The sequence below is a fragment of the Stegostoma tigrinum genome, chromosome 29, assembly GCF_030684315.1.
Source record: "Stegostoma tigrinum isolate sSteTig4 chromosome 29, sSteTig4.hap1, whole genome shotgun sequence".
Classification (NCBI taxonomy): Eukaryota; Metazoa; Chordata; class Chondrichthyes; order Orectolobiformes; family Stegostomatidae; genus Stegostoma; species Stegostoma tigrinum.
In genome coordinates this window covers 46,287,158-46,303,157 of record NC_081382.1, presented here as the reverse complement: position 1 = coordinate 46,303,157, position 16,000 = coordinate 46,287,158, and the positions used below count along the sequence as shown (strand labels likewise).

The 16,000-nt window shown below is 43.2% G+C and overlaps 1 protein-coding gene across 1 annotated transcript in view; it reads right to left on the bottom strand.

Moving 5' to 3' along the window:
* Positions 1 to 16,000, bottom strand: part of agpat2 (1-acylglycerol-3-phosphate O-acyltransferase 2 (lysophosphatidic acid acyltransferase, beta)) — a 57,969-nt gene that overhangs the window by 21,092 nt on the left and 20,877 nt on the right. The window contains exons 3-4 of the mRNA XM_059638309.1: positions 12,414 to 12,470; positions 9,828 to 9,961 (exon numbers count right to left, since the gene is read on the bottom strand). Of these exons, the coding sequence (XP_059494292.1) occupies positions 9,828 to 9,961; positions 12,414 to 12,470 (191 nt within the window). The remainder of the gene's footprint in view (positions 1 to 9,827; positions 9,962 to 12,413; positions 12,471 to 16,000) is intronic.

The window sequence follows — 16,000 nt, the reverse complement described above, 5'->3', positions numbered from 1 at the left end:
TCACCCAGAATTGTTTGCAGTATTCTGAAAGTGGCTTCACTAATGTCCTGTACAGCCACAACATGATGCTCCAACTCCTATAGTCAATGTTCTGACCAATAAAGGCAAGCATGCCAGAGTATTATGTCCAGTTCTGAGCATCACACTTCGGGAAAGATGTGAAGGTATTAGAGAGAGTGCAGTGCAGGTTTATGACAGTGGTTCTGTCTAAAGATTTTCAATAATGAAAGGTTGGGGAATTTGGAACTGTAACTCTTCAGGCAAAAGGATGCAGGGGAGGAAGATAATTAAAAAAGATACCTTTGTAGGGATTCACTCTTTTTAAAATATAAATTATAAAATAAAAACTTCTGGCCAGTGGTGGTAATTTTTGAAAGCAAAGATTGACTGTTCTGAAGTCTGTCAATCTGCTGTTCTTGCCCATGTGATCAAGTTGCTAAACAATTTGTTGTTTCTGCGGTTTTGGTTGGTGTAGTTTGCTCAGGAAATACCATATTGAGAGAGTTGTTTCACCCCATGTTCCTGAATAACTATCAGGTCTCAGCAAAGGTGTTTGAGACACAAGCTGAGCAGCTTATTCTGTAACAAGCTTGCTTTAATGCATTAAGCCTCGGCTGGTTAAAACAGCAGCTATAAAACCAGTCGTAAATAATCATTTTTTTTCCCTTGCAGTGGCTTCAAGCAAGACTAGCAATTGTCTGGAACCATGTGATTTCCAAGAAATTAGTAATACTAACAAAAGAAGCAAAGTGACATTCGCAAAAGCTTTTCCATGCAATGGGTGGTTAATGTCTGGCAGTGCGCTGCCTGAATGGGATGGCAGGAGGTTCAGTCCTGGCATTCGAGACAGTTAGTTAGATTATTCCTATTTCATAAAATCATGTGAAAGGGAAAGGCAGGAGCGAGATGTCCATCTGTAGAGCCAACCCAGAGACGAGGCTAAATGGCCTTATGCTGTAACAATGTGAATACTTCAGTTGCTTCCGGCACTGACCAATGTCTGCCATTAGATAAAGCCAAGCAGTTACTAAGTGTGCATTTTTTGTATTTGTAAAGAATTTGTAAATGAAATTTACTTTATTTAGAGGTGTAGGAATGTAAAGTATTTCAATGTTTATCATAAAGTCTGCACATTTTTTTTGAGGGTATTGAATGTCTGCAACTCTGAGCCCTAGAGACTTGTGGAGCCTAGATTACTGAAAGTATTTAAAAAGGCAGTAGATAGATCTTTGCATTATGTTTAGTTTGTTTAAATAATGGGACAATGTTAGCCATTCTACAGTCCTCTAGCACCTCACCTTTGGCCAGAGGATTCGACAATTATTGCCATAAGGATCCCTGCCATCTCTTCCCTTGCCTTCCTCAGTAGCCTAGGGTGCAATTCTTCCAAACCTGCAGATTTGTCCATCTCCTTTTAGGCTGCAAAACTATTAGTACCCCTGAACTCTGTTTGTTAGGTTCTTTGAAAATTTCCGTCTCCACCCTGAAGATGATATCTCTATCAGCAATTTTCATTGTGAAGACTGATGCAAAGTATTCAATGAAGACTCTGCCCACATTTTACAGGTCTCCTCTTTCCTCCTCTGCAACCGCCACCCCCCCACCCCACAATGCTTCAGTGGTCCGAAATTGTCCCTACTGATTCCCTAACTATACTCTTGATCATCATATATCTTTTAAAAGTCCTTTCGATTTACTTTTTATTCTACTTGCCAGTGCTTTCTCATTCACACTTAGCTTTCCTCATTTCCTTTTCACGATTCTTCTGGATGTTTTAAACTCCTCTAGGGACTCTGTCAAATTGTCCCTTGATATCTAAAATATGTTTGTTTTGTTTTCTTTTCTTATCCTAACTGTTATGTCCCTTGACATCCAAGGTTCTCTGATCTTTGTTCCACTCTTTCTGTATGGGAATATGTTTGCCCTGAACACTTACTATTTCTTCCTGAATGCCTCCCTCTGCTTTGAGACGATTTTACCTTGGCAGCAGCAGCTTCAAGCCTATTTGGGCCAGATTGGGTATTGTTTTAATGAAGTTATTCTTTCTCTTGTTTAGAACTTTTATTCCCAGCACTATCCTTACCCTTTCCATGACTGTTCTAAATCTGAGTTATTGTCACTATCTCCAGAATGCTCTGGAACTGAAAAGTGCTCCTCCATCTGCCTGGACTCATTTCCAAATATTTATGCCCCAAACGTCCCCACCACTCCCCTTGATGAGCTTTGTACATGCTGGTTAAAAACATTCTCCTAGATGCAATTTAAGAATTTTGTTTCCTCCATTGCACACTGAAACTATCCCAGTTGATATGGAGAAGTTAAGCCCTTAGTACTACTGGCTTATTTTTCTTATTTCTCAGAAATTTGATTTTGTAGTTGGAAAAATTGGAATGGGGAAGCTGTTTAAAGGTAAATTCACTGAAAAGGGTCACTGGACCAGAGATGTTAATTTTGTTTTCTGTCCGCTGAGTTGTTCCAGCTATTTCTTTTTGTTTCAGACATTTGGGGGGACTTTTAAAAGCCAATTCACCAGAGTTCAGGACCAGTATGCTCCTGTGAGGATTAAAGATAAGGAGGGCAATGTTCGGGAACCTTGTATCATTTGAGATTACCGAGTTTACAGAATTTCACAGAATCCCTGCAGTGTGGAAACAGGCCCTTCACCCCAACAAGTCCACACTGACCCTTGGAGCATCCCACCCAGACACATCTCCCTATAATCCACCTAATGTACACATCCCTGAACACTATGGGTAATTTGGCATGGCCAGTCCACCTAGCGCACATCTTTGGACTGTGGGAGGGAACTGGAGCACCCCGAAAAAACCCATGCAGACACGGAGAGAATGTGCAAACTCCACACAGACAGTTGCCCGAGGGTGGAGTCGAACCTGGGTCCCATTTGTCAGGTGGCAGTGCTAACCACTGAGACACCATGCTACCCGTTATTTACTAGACAAGATCCACTGCCTTACCCTTAATCAGCTTCGTCACTTCAAACAGCTCAATCACATGTGCGAAATAAGAGTTTAATTATTAGAGAGGAAACATATCGCAAGGTTTAGGAAATAGAAATCAAACAAACCCCTTGAGGATTATAGAGGAAGCAGAAAGTAACTTAGTGATTAGGAGTACTAGAAGCAGCAATGAAATTTCTTGGCAAGTAGGATTAAGGAGAATTCCAAGTTATTTTGTATCTATATTAAAAGCAAGAAGGTAACTAGAGAATAGGTCCACTGAAGGGAAGATCTAGTTCAAGGGCGAACTATACAGTAAATGGAAAAGTCCTAGGGAAAATTGATGAACAGAGAGATCTGGGTGTTCAGGTCAATTGTTCCCTGAAGGTGGCAACGCAGCTCAATAGGATGGTCAAGAAGGTATATGGCATGCTTTCCTTCATTGGGCGGGGTATCGAGTACAAGAGTTGGCAGGTCATGTTGCAGTTGTATAAGACTTTGGTCCGGCCACATTTAGAGTACTGTGTACAGTTCTGGTCGCTACGTTACCAAAAGGATGTGGATGCTTTGGAGAGGGTGCATAGGAGGTTCACCAGGATGTTGCCTGGTATGGAGGGTGCTAGCTATGAAGACAGGTTGAGTAGATTAGGATTATTTTCATTAGAAAGACAGAGATTTGGTGGGGGGGGGGGGGGGGGGGAAGAGACCTGATTGAGGTCTACAAAAGCATGAGGGGTATAGACAAGGTGGATAGCAAAAAGCTCCCCCACCCCCCCGCCCCCCAAGAGTGGGGTCTCAATTGTCATGAGTTCAAAGTGAGAGGAGGAAAGTTTAAGGGAGATATGCGTGGCAAGTTCTTTATACAGAGGGTGGTGGGTGCCTGGAACGCGTTGCCAGCGGAGGTGGTAGATGCAGACACATTAACATCTTTTAGGATATATTTGGACAGGTACATGGATGGGCAGGGAGCAAATGGACACAGACCCTTAGAAAATAGATGACAGGTTTAGACAGAGGATCTTGATCGGCGCAGGCTTGGAAGGCCGAAGGGCCTGTTCCTGTGCTGTAATTTTCTTTGTTCTTTAACACACAACATAACAGGCTACAAGGTGGAACAGAACAGTGCAGCAGACAAAAATATATCCCCAATAAGTTAAATGCTTTTTGGGGTCAGTTTAAACTGAAAGTCAATGAAATGATGTCACCGGCCCTGACAGCCCCAGATGCATCTGTCCCCTTAGTCACCACTGCAGACATAAGATCAGCTTTCTTCAGTGAGAACCCACAGAAATGAGACGACATTTCTTCAGCCAGAGAGTGGTGGGCTTGTGGAATTCATTGCCATGGAGTGCAGTGGAGGCCAGGACGTTAGATGCCTTCAAGGCAGAGATTGACCAATTCTTGATCTCAAGGAATTAAGGGCTACAGGGAGAGTGCAAGGAAGTGGAGTTGAAATGCCCATCAGCCATGATTTAAATGGCGGAGTGGACTTGATGGGCCAAATGGCCTTACTTCCACTCGTATGCCTTATGGTCTTATGGTCTGAAGTGAGTGCTCAGATGGAGTCTCTGGGTATGCGCCCAGATCCATGTTGACTATCTCCAATCAAATTGTTGCTTGCTAGATGATAAATCCTATCTCTTATAATCCTTTCCAACACAGGTATTCACTTACGAAGTCAAGGTCATGCAGATACACAGCACGAAACAGACTCTTTGGTCCAACTCATCCATGACAACCAGACATCCTAAATAAACAAATAGTCCCATTTGCCAGTATTTGGCCCATATCCTTCTGAACCATTCCTATTCATCTACCCATCCAGGATGCCTTTTAAATGTTGTAATTTGTACCAGCCCCCAACCCTTCCTCTGGCAGCTCATTCTATACATCCACCAAACCCTGCATGAAGAAGTTGCCCCTTAGGCCCCTTCCCTGCTCACCCTAAACCTATGTCCCCTAATTTTGGGTGCCCCCAACCCCAGGAAAAAGACCTTGTCTTTTTATCCTATCCATGTCTCTCATTAATTTTATAAAACTCTAAAGTTTAAACTTCGGCCTCTAACATTCCAGGGAAAATAGCCCCCCAGCCTAACCAGCCTCTGCCTATAGCAGAAAACCCTCCAACCCTGGCAACACCCTTGTAAACGTTCTCAGAAAAGTTTTCTGAAAAAGATGCAGAAAAGAACTTTCATGTCCCTCCAAACTGCAGAAAATTCCTCATAGTGCACACTTTCAGTCCGTTGAAAACACAACAGCAGGCTCTCAAAGTCAGTCTTCAATCCAGCTGTGAATGACATGATTTCTGCAACATAGAACAACATAGCGCAGAACAGGCCCTTCGGCCCTCGATGTTGTGCCGACCTGTGAACTAATCTAAGTCCCTCCCCCTACACTATCCCATCCATTTGGCACCTTCCGGCCCAATTCTGCAGTTTATCCAAGTCTCCCTGCAACCTGCAACATCCTTCCACACTGTCCACCACTCCACCAACTTTAGTGTCAACTGCAAACTTACTCACCCATCCACCTATGCCTGCACCCAAGTCATTTATAAAAATGACAAACAGCAGTGGTCCCAAAACAGATCCTTGAGGCACACCACTAGGAACCGGACTCCAGGCTGAATATTTTCCATCAACCACCACTTGTTCCCTTCTTACAGAAAGCCAGTTTCCAATCCAAGCTGCTAAATCTCCCTCAACCCCATGCCTCTGTGTTTTCTCCAATAGCCTACCATGTGGAACCTCATCAAAAGCTTTACTGAAGTCCATGTACACCACGTCAACTGCGCTACCTTCATCCACATGCTTGGTCGCCTTCTCAAAAAAACTCAATGAGGTTTGTGAGACACAACCTGCCCTTGATGAATCCATGTTGACTATCTCCAATCAAATTGTTGCTTGCTAGATGATAAATCCTATCTCTTATAATCCTTTCCAAAACTTTTCAGACGTAAGGCTCACAGGTCTATAATTACCTGGATCATCTCAGACCACACAAGGCAACTTTAAATCCACTGACTCCATCTACACTTCTCATTGCCACAGAAAGGAGAAAATCCCCCTCCCACTCCAGTTAGAATCTCTTCCAAACTCTTATCAGGCCGAAGATGCAAAAGCTTAAACACACATTCCTACAGGTTCAAGGACAGCTTCTTCCTCACTGTTATTAGATTTCTGAATGGACTTCAAATTTAAAATTGAATTCAATAGTGAAAAAAACATTAAAATGTATTGTTGATCTTGCTTCCCGTACATCTCCATTGCAACCACAACTTTGTACTCCTCACTATTTAATCACCTTATGATCTGTGTCTGGGGCACAAAACAAAACTTATCACTGTACTTAGGTACATGTGACAACAATAAAGCTAATCAAATTCCAAGTAGTTCACTAATATCCTTTAGGAAAGGAAACTGCCATCCTTAGCTGGTTTGGTGGGAAGCACAGGGTGAAAGTTGAAGGTTGTTTCATGGACAGGAGGCCTGTGGCTAGTGGTGTGCCACAGGGGTTGGTGCTGGGACCTTTGTTATTTACACGAATGATCCAGCTGTGAATGTACAAGGCATAATTAACAAGTTTGAATGATACAAAATTAGGAGGTATCATTGATAGTGAGGAAGGTTATCAAAAATTACAGGGATATTGGTCAGATAGGGAAGTGGGCTGAGGATTGGCAAATGCAATTCAATTCAACGCAGGTATGTGTGAGGTATTGCACTTTGGAAAGTCAAAATGAGATAGGACTTGTACAGTAAATCATAAGGTCCTGAGGAGTGCTGTGGAACAGAGGAACCTAGGACTATAAGTACATAGTTCATTGAAAGCAGTGTCACAGCTGGACAGGGTGGTGAAGAAGGCATTTAGCAGGCTGGCCTTCATCAGTTGGGGCATCAATTATAGGAGTTGGGACGTTATGTCACGGTTATACAAGTCTTGGTGAGGCTGCATTTGGAGTATTGTATCCAATTTTTGGTCACCCTGTTATAGGAAAGACAGTTAAACTGGAAAGTGTGCAAAGATGATTTACGGGGATGTTGCCTGGATTAGGAGCCCTGAGTTATCAGGAGAAGTTGGCCAGGGTAGGACTTTATTCCTTGGAACGGAGAAGATTGAGAGGTGACCTTATTGAGTTGTATAAAAGTACCAGAGGCATAGATAGGATGAATGCCATTGGTGTTTTTCCCAGGGATGGGGAATTGAAAGCTACAGGGCAAAGGGTTAGGGTGAGAGGGAAAAGATTTAAGAAGGACCTGAGGAGTAACTTCTTCACACAGAGAGTGGTGTGTATGTGGAATGAGCTGCCAGAGAAAGTGGTTGAGGCAGGTACAATAGCAACATTTTAAAAAATCATTTGGATAAGCACATGGATGGGAAAGGTTTAGAGGGATATGGACCAAATATGAGCTATTGGAGCTAGCTGAGTTGGTGCCATGGCCAGCATGGACCAATTTGGGCTGAAGGACTTTTTTCCATGCTGTATTACTCTACGACTATGGTCTACATGTGACTCCGGACCTAGAGCACTGTTTCGGACTCTTAACTGCCCTCTGGGCAATGTATGTTGGCTTAGTTGGCGATGCTTATATCTCATCAGTGTATGAGAAAAGTTAACAACATCCTGGGGGCTATCGCTAACTGAATTAACCACATAAACACGATGGTTACAAGAAGAGGCGAGAGGCCAGGAATTCTGCAGCTGGTAACTCATCTCCTGTTTCCCCAGAGTCTGTCCACCAATGACAACAAAAGTCGAGTGTGATGGAATACTTCCCAATCGCTTAAATGAGTACAACTCCAATAACATTCATGAGTTTGACACCATTCAGGACAAAGCAACCCAATTTGCACCACATTCACAAGCATCCACTCTCTCAGGCTCCACTTTCAGCACCACTTTCCAATTATAACTACTTCCAGCTCGAAGAACAAGGTCAGCAGATTTGTGGAAACACCACCATTTCCAAGTTCTCCACAAACTAATCTTCTTGACTTGGAAATATATTAGAGTCCCTTAAGAAATGCTGAGTCAAAATCCTAATACTTCCTAACAACATTATGGGGCACCTAACAAACAGGGCTGCAGTGGCTCAAGGCAGAAGGTAACCTCCACCTTTCTCAGGACATTTTGGAATGGTCAATAAATGCTGGTCCAGCCAGCAAAAACCACATCCAATTAGTTAATTTAAAAACACTAAACATAAGAAAAAATTCGACTATAAAAGAGAAAAACAAGGTTTGAAATAAAAACAAATAGCATTTCTAGAAATGCTTTGAAAGAAAAGGAGTTTAGAAAGTGAGCTCTCTGCCTTGGAGTTAAGAAGAGAAAATAAGGAAACAGCAGGTGAACTGAACAAGTATTTTACATCAATCTTCACTATAGAAGATACAAGTAACATCCCAGAAGCAACAATAAATCTAAAAATGGAGGAGTGAGAGGAAGTTAGAAAAGTCATAATTACCAGTAAAGTGGTACAAGTAAATTGTTAGAATTGCAGAACGACCACTGCAAAAGTCTGAGGAAGGGGCATTCGACCCAAAATGTTATCTCTGATTTCTCTCCACAAACGTTGTCAGACTTTGAGCTTTTCCAGCAATTTCTGTTGTTGTTTCTGATTTACGGTATCCACAGTTTCTTTCAGTTTTTATTTAGTGCCTGGGTCCTGATGGATTTCATCTCAGGGTTTTAAAAAAGTGGCTAGTGAGATAATTGATACATTGGTATTAATTGCTGAAAACTTCCTAGAGTCAGGGAAGGCCTCTTTACATTGGAAGACAGCAAATTTTGACAAAGAAATAGAAAACATTATCAGAGGGAAAACATAAGGGAAGTCAAAGTTATTGAAGACTCTCAAATTGCTCATGGTCTTCAGGGAGAGTCAACATGGTTTTGTGAAAGGGAAATCATGTTTGACTAACCTGTTAAAGTTCTTTGAGGAGATAGCACATGCTATGGATGAAAGGGAATGGTGGACCTGCTGCACTTAGATCATGCCATGACAGAACAGGTAATATACTGGTGCAAAAAGATGTTTGGCTGGCTAACAGGAAACACAGATTAGGTATAAATGAATCTTTTCCAAGTTGGTAAATTGTAACAAGTGGTGTACCAACGGAATCACTGGACATGAGGAATATAATGAGGGGTATACTAGTACGTAAAGTGAATTGGCAAAAATCTGGCAAATGGAATTTATTGTGGAGAAAAGTGAAATTGTGCACTTCAGCAGAAAGAATGAACAAGTAGTATAGTATTTAAATGGTGATTCATCATGGAGTTCAGATGCAGACAGATACAAGTTACCTAGTACATGAATCACAAAGCTTAATATACAGGTACAGCAAGCAGCATTCTCTCTAATTGTATTCCCGGCTGTGTAGGCCTCTGAAGTCTGTGTACTGCATTGATTTCTGAACTGGAAACAGCAGACAAAATTCTTGGAATAAAGCACGGGAATTTGTTAGAAAACTACACAACATGCTGTGTGCACAGGTGGGGCAGCAGGCCACAGAACAGAAAATCTGCTGCAAAACATGACATAGTTGCAACATTAAGTAAATAACCACTTAAAGACTGATGTTATGACTGAGTTACTACTAAGCACAAACTTTTTGCAGTTCTGTAGATTCTTGTTCATCCAGAGGAAAGAAGTGATTTCAGCTGAGGTGCCATCTCCATCTGATTGCCAATGAACTAAGACAGCATGGAGTGCTGGAGGGAATTTACTTGGCAGTAAAAGGTCATTGCGATCCACTGAAAGCAGTATTTTTTAATTACATAAACTACTAAAAACTCAACTGCCAAATACATTTGACATTAAGCAGTATTACACTACAATGGTAATTATTGGCAATGTCCATCCTTACCCATCAGATCCAGTGAGCTCTGGTGATTGGAGATAATAACATAGGGACCCTTGACATTCAGATTTTCCAATCCCTTCACTTCAAGTTTAATTCCATACAAATTCTTGATGTGTTGCAAAACACTACGAACTAGTCTAGAACAAAAATCAAAGAAATCTGGTTAACTGTAACAGAAACTGAATTTGGAGAGACAAGTCCAGATATACTGAAGGCATATCCCAAAGGACATCCAACAGTTACAACTTGCATTCCAAACAACAGAAATGGCATGTGACAAACAAAGCTAAGCGATCACAGAACTAACATATCAGATTCAATATCCACAGACCTGCCATGTCGTGGTTGTGAATGACAGTGAACAACTAAATAACCAAAGGCAGCTGCAGTGGTACGTAGGCAGGTACATCCATGTAAAATCACAAGCCTGAAACATCTGCACCCGCTTTCGCCAGAAGGGCACCGATTAACCACAGACTAACCTAAAAGCACCGGGTACTGCAGCTGCTACAAGCCCTGGGCTTCAACAGTTGGAACATTCAGTGAATGTCTCTTGGCTGCTACACTCTGGCTGTTCTCTTGATGTTTCCTAGTCCTGGATTAGAGTACAGCAGGTAACAATGTGTGTGAAATAAGATAATAAAATGTGAGGCTGGATGAACACAGCAGGCCCAGCAGCATCTCAGGAGCACAAAAGCTGATGTTTCGGGCCTAGACCCTTCATCAGAGAGGGGGATGGGGTGAGGGAACTGGAATAAATAGGGAGAGAGGGGGAGGCAGACCGAAGATGGAGAGAAAAGAAGATAGGTGGAGAGGAGAGTATAGGTGGGGAGGTAGGGAGGGGATAGGTCAGTCCAGGGAGGATGGTCAGGTCAAGGAGGTGGGATGAGGTTAGTAGGTAGGAACTGGAGGTGCGGCTTGGGGTGGGAGGAAGGGATGGGTGAGAGGAAGAACAGGTTAGGGAGGCAGAGACAGGTTGGACTGGTTTTGGGATGCACCGGGTGGAGGGGTTGGGGTCGGGGTCAGGGTCAGGGTCAGGTTTCAGCCCAATGGTATCAATGTGGACTTCACCAGCTTCAAAATCTCCCCTTCCCCCACCGCATCCCTGAACCAGCCCAGTTCGTCCCCTCCCCCCAATGCACCACACAACCAGCCCAGCTCTTCCCCTCCACCCACTGCTTCCCAAAACCAGTCCAACCTGTCTCTGCCTCCCTAACCGGTTCTTCCTCTCACCCATCCCTTCCTCCCACCCCAAGCCACACCTCCATCTCCTACCTACTAACCTCCTGCCACCTCCTTGACCTGTCCGTCTTCCCTGGACTGACCTATCCCCTCCCTACCTCCCCACCTATCTTCTTTTCTCTCCATCTTCGGTCCGCCTCCCCCTCTCTCCCTATTTATTCCAGAACCCTCACCCCATCCCCCTCTCTTATGAAGGGTCTAGGCCCGAAACGTCAGCTTTTGTGCTCCTGAGATGCTGCTTGACCTGCTGTGTTCATCCAGCCTCACATTTTATTATCTTGGATTCTCCAGCATCTGCAATTCCCATTATCACTGATACAATAACGTGTCTGAATTTGCCTTTTTGCCAAGGGATGTGCTCACAGGATGTTACATTGGAACAGTTAACAATAGGTCCTGCATCTATTATTTGATTAAGTTTTCGAATAGTTATTCTAAATTAGTTGGTACTTTAATAATAGTGTTTAAATAAATTGCATTTTGATTAACATCAAGTCGTCTGACCAGTCACATCACAGCTGGAACACTGCACTTCACACGTCCCTTTAAAACAAAGTTAGGGTCTAGGCTACCTTCTTAAAATATTTTGAAGGGGTCTGGTCTAGTCCATAACCACCAGACCTCCAGCACTACTTCAGTTGATTTTAGATGATGCAAATATTTTTGCTAGGGGTCCTGGCATACAGGACCTGTCCTGGGATACACCTGATCAGGTCCTGGAGATTTATTTATCTTTATGCTGTCTGAGCCCTCCAGCACTTCCTTTTTTGTAATGTGAATTGTTTTTAAAACATTTTAATTGATGCGCCCCAAGTTCTATAGCCTCTATTTCTTTCTCCACAGCAATAACTGATGTGAAGTGTTCATTTAATATCCCTCCCATCTCCTGAGATTCAACACAATCATGACCTCATTGATCTTTAAAGGAGCCAAACTCTCTCCTTAACCTTATCTGCCCAGGCTCTTATACTCTCTCTTTACCTTCCTGATTTACTTAAGAATGCTGCTACAATCTCTATACTCAGGTTCAGTTGATCCCAACTTTTCTATGATTTTTCTTACTCTTGACTAGAACCTCAATATCTTTAATCATGCATTGTGCCCTTTCTTACTAGCCTTATTTCTCACTAACAGGAACATAATGCTCTCAATTCTCATCGCACTTTTGAAAGCCTGCCACTAGCCAGTCATGCCTTTACCTGCAAACAGTCCATTCCCATCAACTTTTTAAAAATTTGACTTATTCCAATTAAGAACTTTAACTTTTATGGAAGATTGATCCTTTTCCATCACTACTTTGAAACTAATAGTATTACAATCACTGGTCCCAAAGCGCCCCCTACTAACACTTCATTCGCGTGTCCGGCCATATTACCAAAGCGAAGGTCAGGTTTTGCTTCTTCTCTAGTAGGAGAATTTACATATTGAAAGAAAATTTTCTTGAACACAAATTCTTCACCATCCAAGCCTTTAACACTATGGGGGTCCCAGTCAATGTTTGGAAAATTAAAATTCCTTAATATTACAACACTTGTTCTGACACATATCCAAGATCTCTCTACATATTTGCTTCTCAATTTCCCTGAGAAGTGGACAGCCTACAGTACAATCCCATCTTATTCCTAATTTCAACCTATCCATTTTCACCAAATGATCCCTCAGAAATATCTTGTCCAATTACAGTAGTAATGCTTTCCTTAGTCAAAAACACCACTCCCACTCCTCTTTCTATCCATCCTGTAACATTTAAAAACCAGAACACTCAGCTGACAGGCCTGTCCATCCCTCAGCCAAGTTTCTGTGATAACTACAACATCACAGTCCCACGTTCCAATACATGCCTGGAGTTTATTAGCCTTGCCGGTAAGGCTTTTTGCACTGAAACAAATGCAGTTTAATTCTTTGGAGTTAATTCATTCTGAATTGTCTTGTATTTTATAATTAACTTTCTCTTTTCTGATATTGCTCATTTTCTTCCATTTTCACTGTTACTTAGGAAGGTTCCACCCCACTAAAAGTTTACAAGCTCCCGAAACAGAACTAGCAAATCTCCCCATCAGGACATTGACCCCTTTCCGGTTCAGGTGAAACCCATCCTTTGTGAACAGGTCTTGTCTGTTGCAGAAGAGATCCCAATTAATGCTCTCACTCCACTCCATTGTGCACCAAAAAAGGTCAAGGCAGCTCATCACCTTCCTAACAGCAAGAAATGCTGGCCTAGTCAATGGTATCTTCATCCTATGAAGGAACAAAAAGTGACCAGCAATTTTTTTTTATTAGATTCCCTACAGTGTGGAAACAGGCCCTTTGGCCCAACAAGTCCACAACGCCCCTTGAAGCATCCCACCCAGATCCATCCCCCTATAACCCACACACCTCTGAACACTATGGGCAATTTAGCACGGCCGACCCACCTAACCTGCACATCTTTGGACTGTGGAAGGAAACCGGAGCACCCGGAGGAAACCCACGCAGACACAGGGAGAATGTGCAAACTCCACACAGACAGTCACCCGAGGCTGGAATTGAACCCGGGTCCCTGGTGCTGTGAGGCTGCAGTGCTAACCACTGTGCCAGGATAATTATAAAAAACTAATGTTTTGGCCAATAATTAATACTCTTGAATGACATTCCTTCTATTATTTAGCTATAGGAGCCAAGGCTCATGGGAATACCTACAGTGGAGTGAGGCTCTAATCTAGAATGGCATTTCAGGCTTGAGGGGTTGTATGGCCTACTCCTTATGATCCATGTTCTTGAAGAGAGGGCCTTACTTAGCTGACTAGCACAATTGTCCAAAAGCTGCTAGTATTGATAACAAATTCAATATATACAGCACTTTTAAAAGCCTTTAATGATGGGAAACAGATTTGCGTTAACTTCAAACACAAGTTGTATGCAGTTTAATGTAATCACTTTGTTGTTTCATACATCTGAACCCAAGACAAAGTAATGTGCTTATAATAACAAGATGCAGAGCTGGAAGAACACAGCAGGACACGCAGGAAGGCTGATGTTCAGGCCCCAGCACAAAGCCATGCTGACTGTCCCTAATTAGACCATGTCTTTCCACAAGCGCAATAAATCCAATTCGAAAGGATTCTCTCCAGTAGCTACCCAACCACAAATGACACCGGTGTATAGTTTCCTCAACTATCCCCATTTCCCATCTTGAACAGAGAACAACATTGGCTACTAGCCAGGTCTTGAGGACCTCTTCAGAAGCTAGCAAGGATAGAGATCTTGGTCGAGGCTCCAGCAATCTCCTCTCAATAACCTGGGATAGATACTTTTAAACCGTGGGGACCTATCCACCTTAATGCTCTTCAAGCGATCAAACACTACTTTCTTTATTTCAAAATGCCCTAGTATATCATGCTCCACACTAATCTCACTATTTGCCATCATTTGGCCCATATCTCTCTAAACCCTTCCTACTCATATACTCATTCAAATGCCTTTTACAGTTGTATTTATACTGACTGCCACAACTTCCTTTGGCAGATCGCTCAACACTCGCAGTATCGTCTGCATGAAAACGTTGCCCCTCACATACATTTTAAACTTTTTCCCCCTCATCTCAAACCTAAAGCATCTAGTTCTGGTTTTCCCCACCCTAGGAAAAAGCATGCAGCTATTTACCCTATACATGCTCATGATTTTATAAACCTCTACAAGGTCACCCTCAGTCTCTGACACTCCAGGGAAAAAAAGTTCCAGCCTATTCAGCCTCTCCCTATAACTCAAATCCTCCCATCCCAGTAACAGTCGTACATCTTTACTGGACCACCTCAAGTTTAGCAATATCCTTCCTATAGGATCACAACCAGAACTGTATGTAGTATTCTAAAAGCAGCCGCAGCAATGTACAGCCACAACATGACATGCCAACTCCTAGATTCAATGTTCTGACTGATGCCAAATGCTGACTTCACCATCCTGTCACCTACAACTCCACTTTCAAGGAACTATGCACCTGCAAGCCCTGCCCCTGTCAGTGGATACTATCACATCAACCCCAGCACGCACGAAAACAGGTCAAAGTAACTTTGTGATCAGAGATAATGGGAACTGCAGACGCTGGCGAATCCAAGATAACAAAGTGCTGGATGAACACAGCAGGCCAAGCAGCATCGCTGAGATGCTGCTTGGCCTGCTGTGTTCATCCAGCTTCACCCTTTGTTATCAAGGTAACTTTGTTTTAGATTTACTAGATCTTTGTGCTGTTTCTCATCTTCATTTTTCAAATCAACAAAATTGGATAAAATGCCTTGCTACATTCAATGCAGAGAAGTGTACAGAAGAGCTGGATTTCACAGTCAGCAATCACCCAGTTTCCAATGGCAGGGTTTATGTGCACGAGGAAGTATGTGCAGATTTGCTACAGACAGCAGCAAGCAGGGGCAACAGAGAGCGCCCAGCAACCGGGAGGTCCCCTCTCCCTTCTTCCCTGCTGCAACTTCTGGTTCCCCCCCAAATCCAGTAATCCAGATCTCCCCAAAACGGTTTGGATATGTACAATACACATCCTGGCACATATGCTCTTATGTCAACAAACATAGCTGCCACATTTAAATCATGACAGCAACAGTCCAGAAAACAGCTAGACTTACAAAACGTCAGCATAGTAACAGAAGATAATATATCAATGGCATTGTGCAATACTCAGAGCAGGTACAGCTTACACAGCACAGGCGACCAAACATTAACCAGACTGGGGAGGTGTAGGAGGGGGGTGGTGGGGGAGGGGTGAGTGTGTCTGGGGGGGGGGGGGGGGGGGGTGAGTGCCGTTGGGGGTAGGGGGGCAAGGCGGGGTAGGTGTGGTTGGGGGCGGGGTGGGGCGGTGGGGGTAAGGGGTGGGGAGTGCGGCGGGGGGGAGGGGTGGGGAGTGCGGCGGGGGGGAGGGGTGGGGAGTGCGGCGGGGGGGGGAGGGG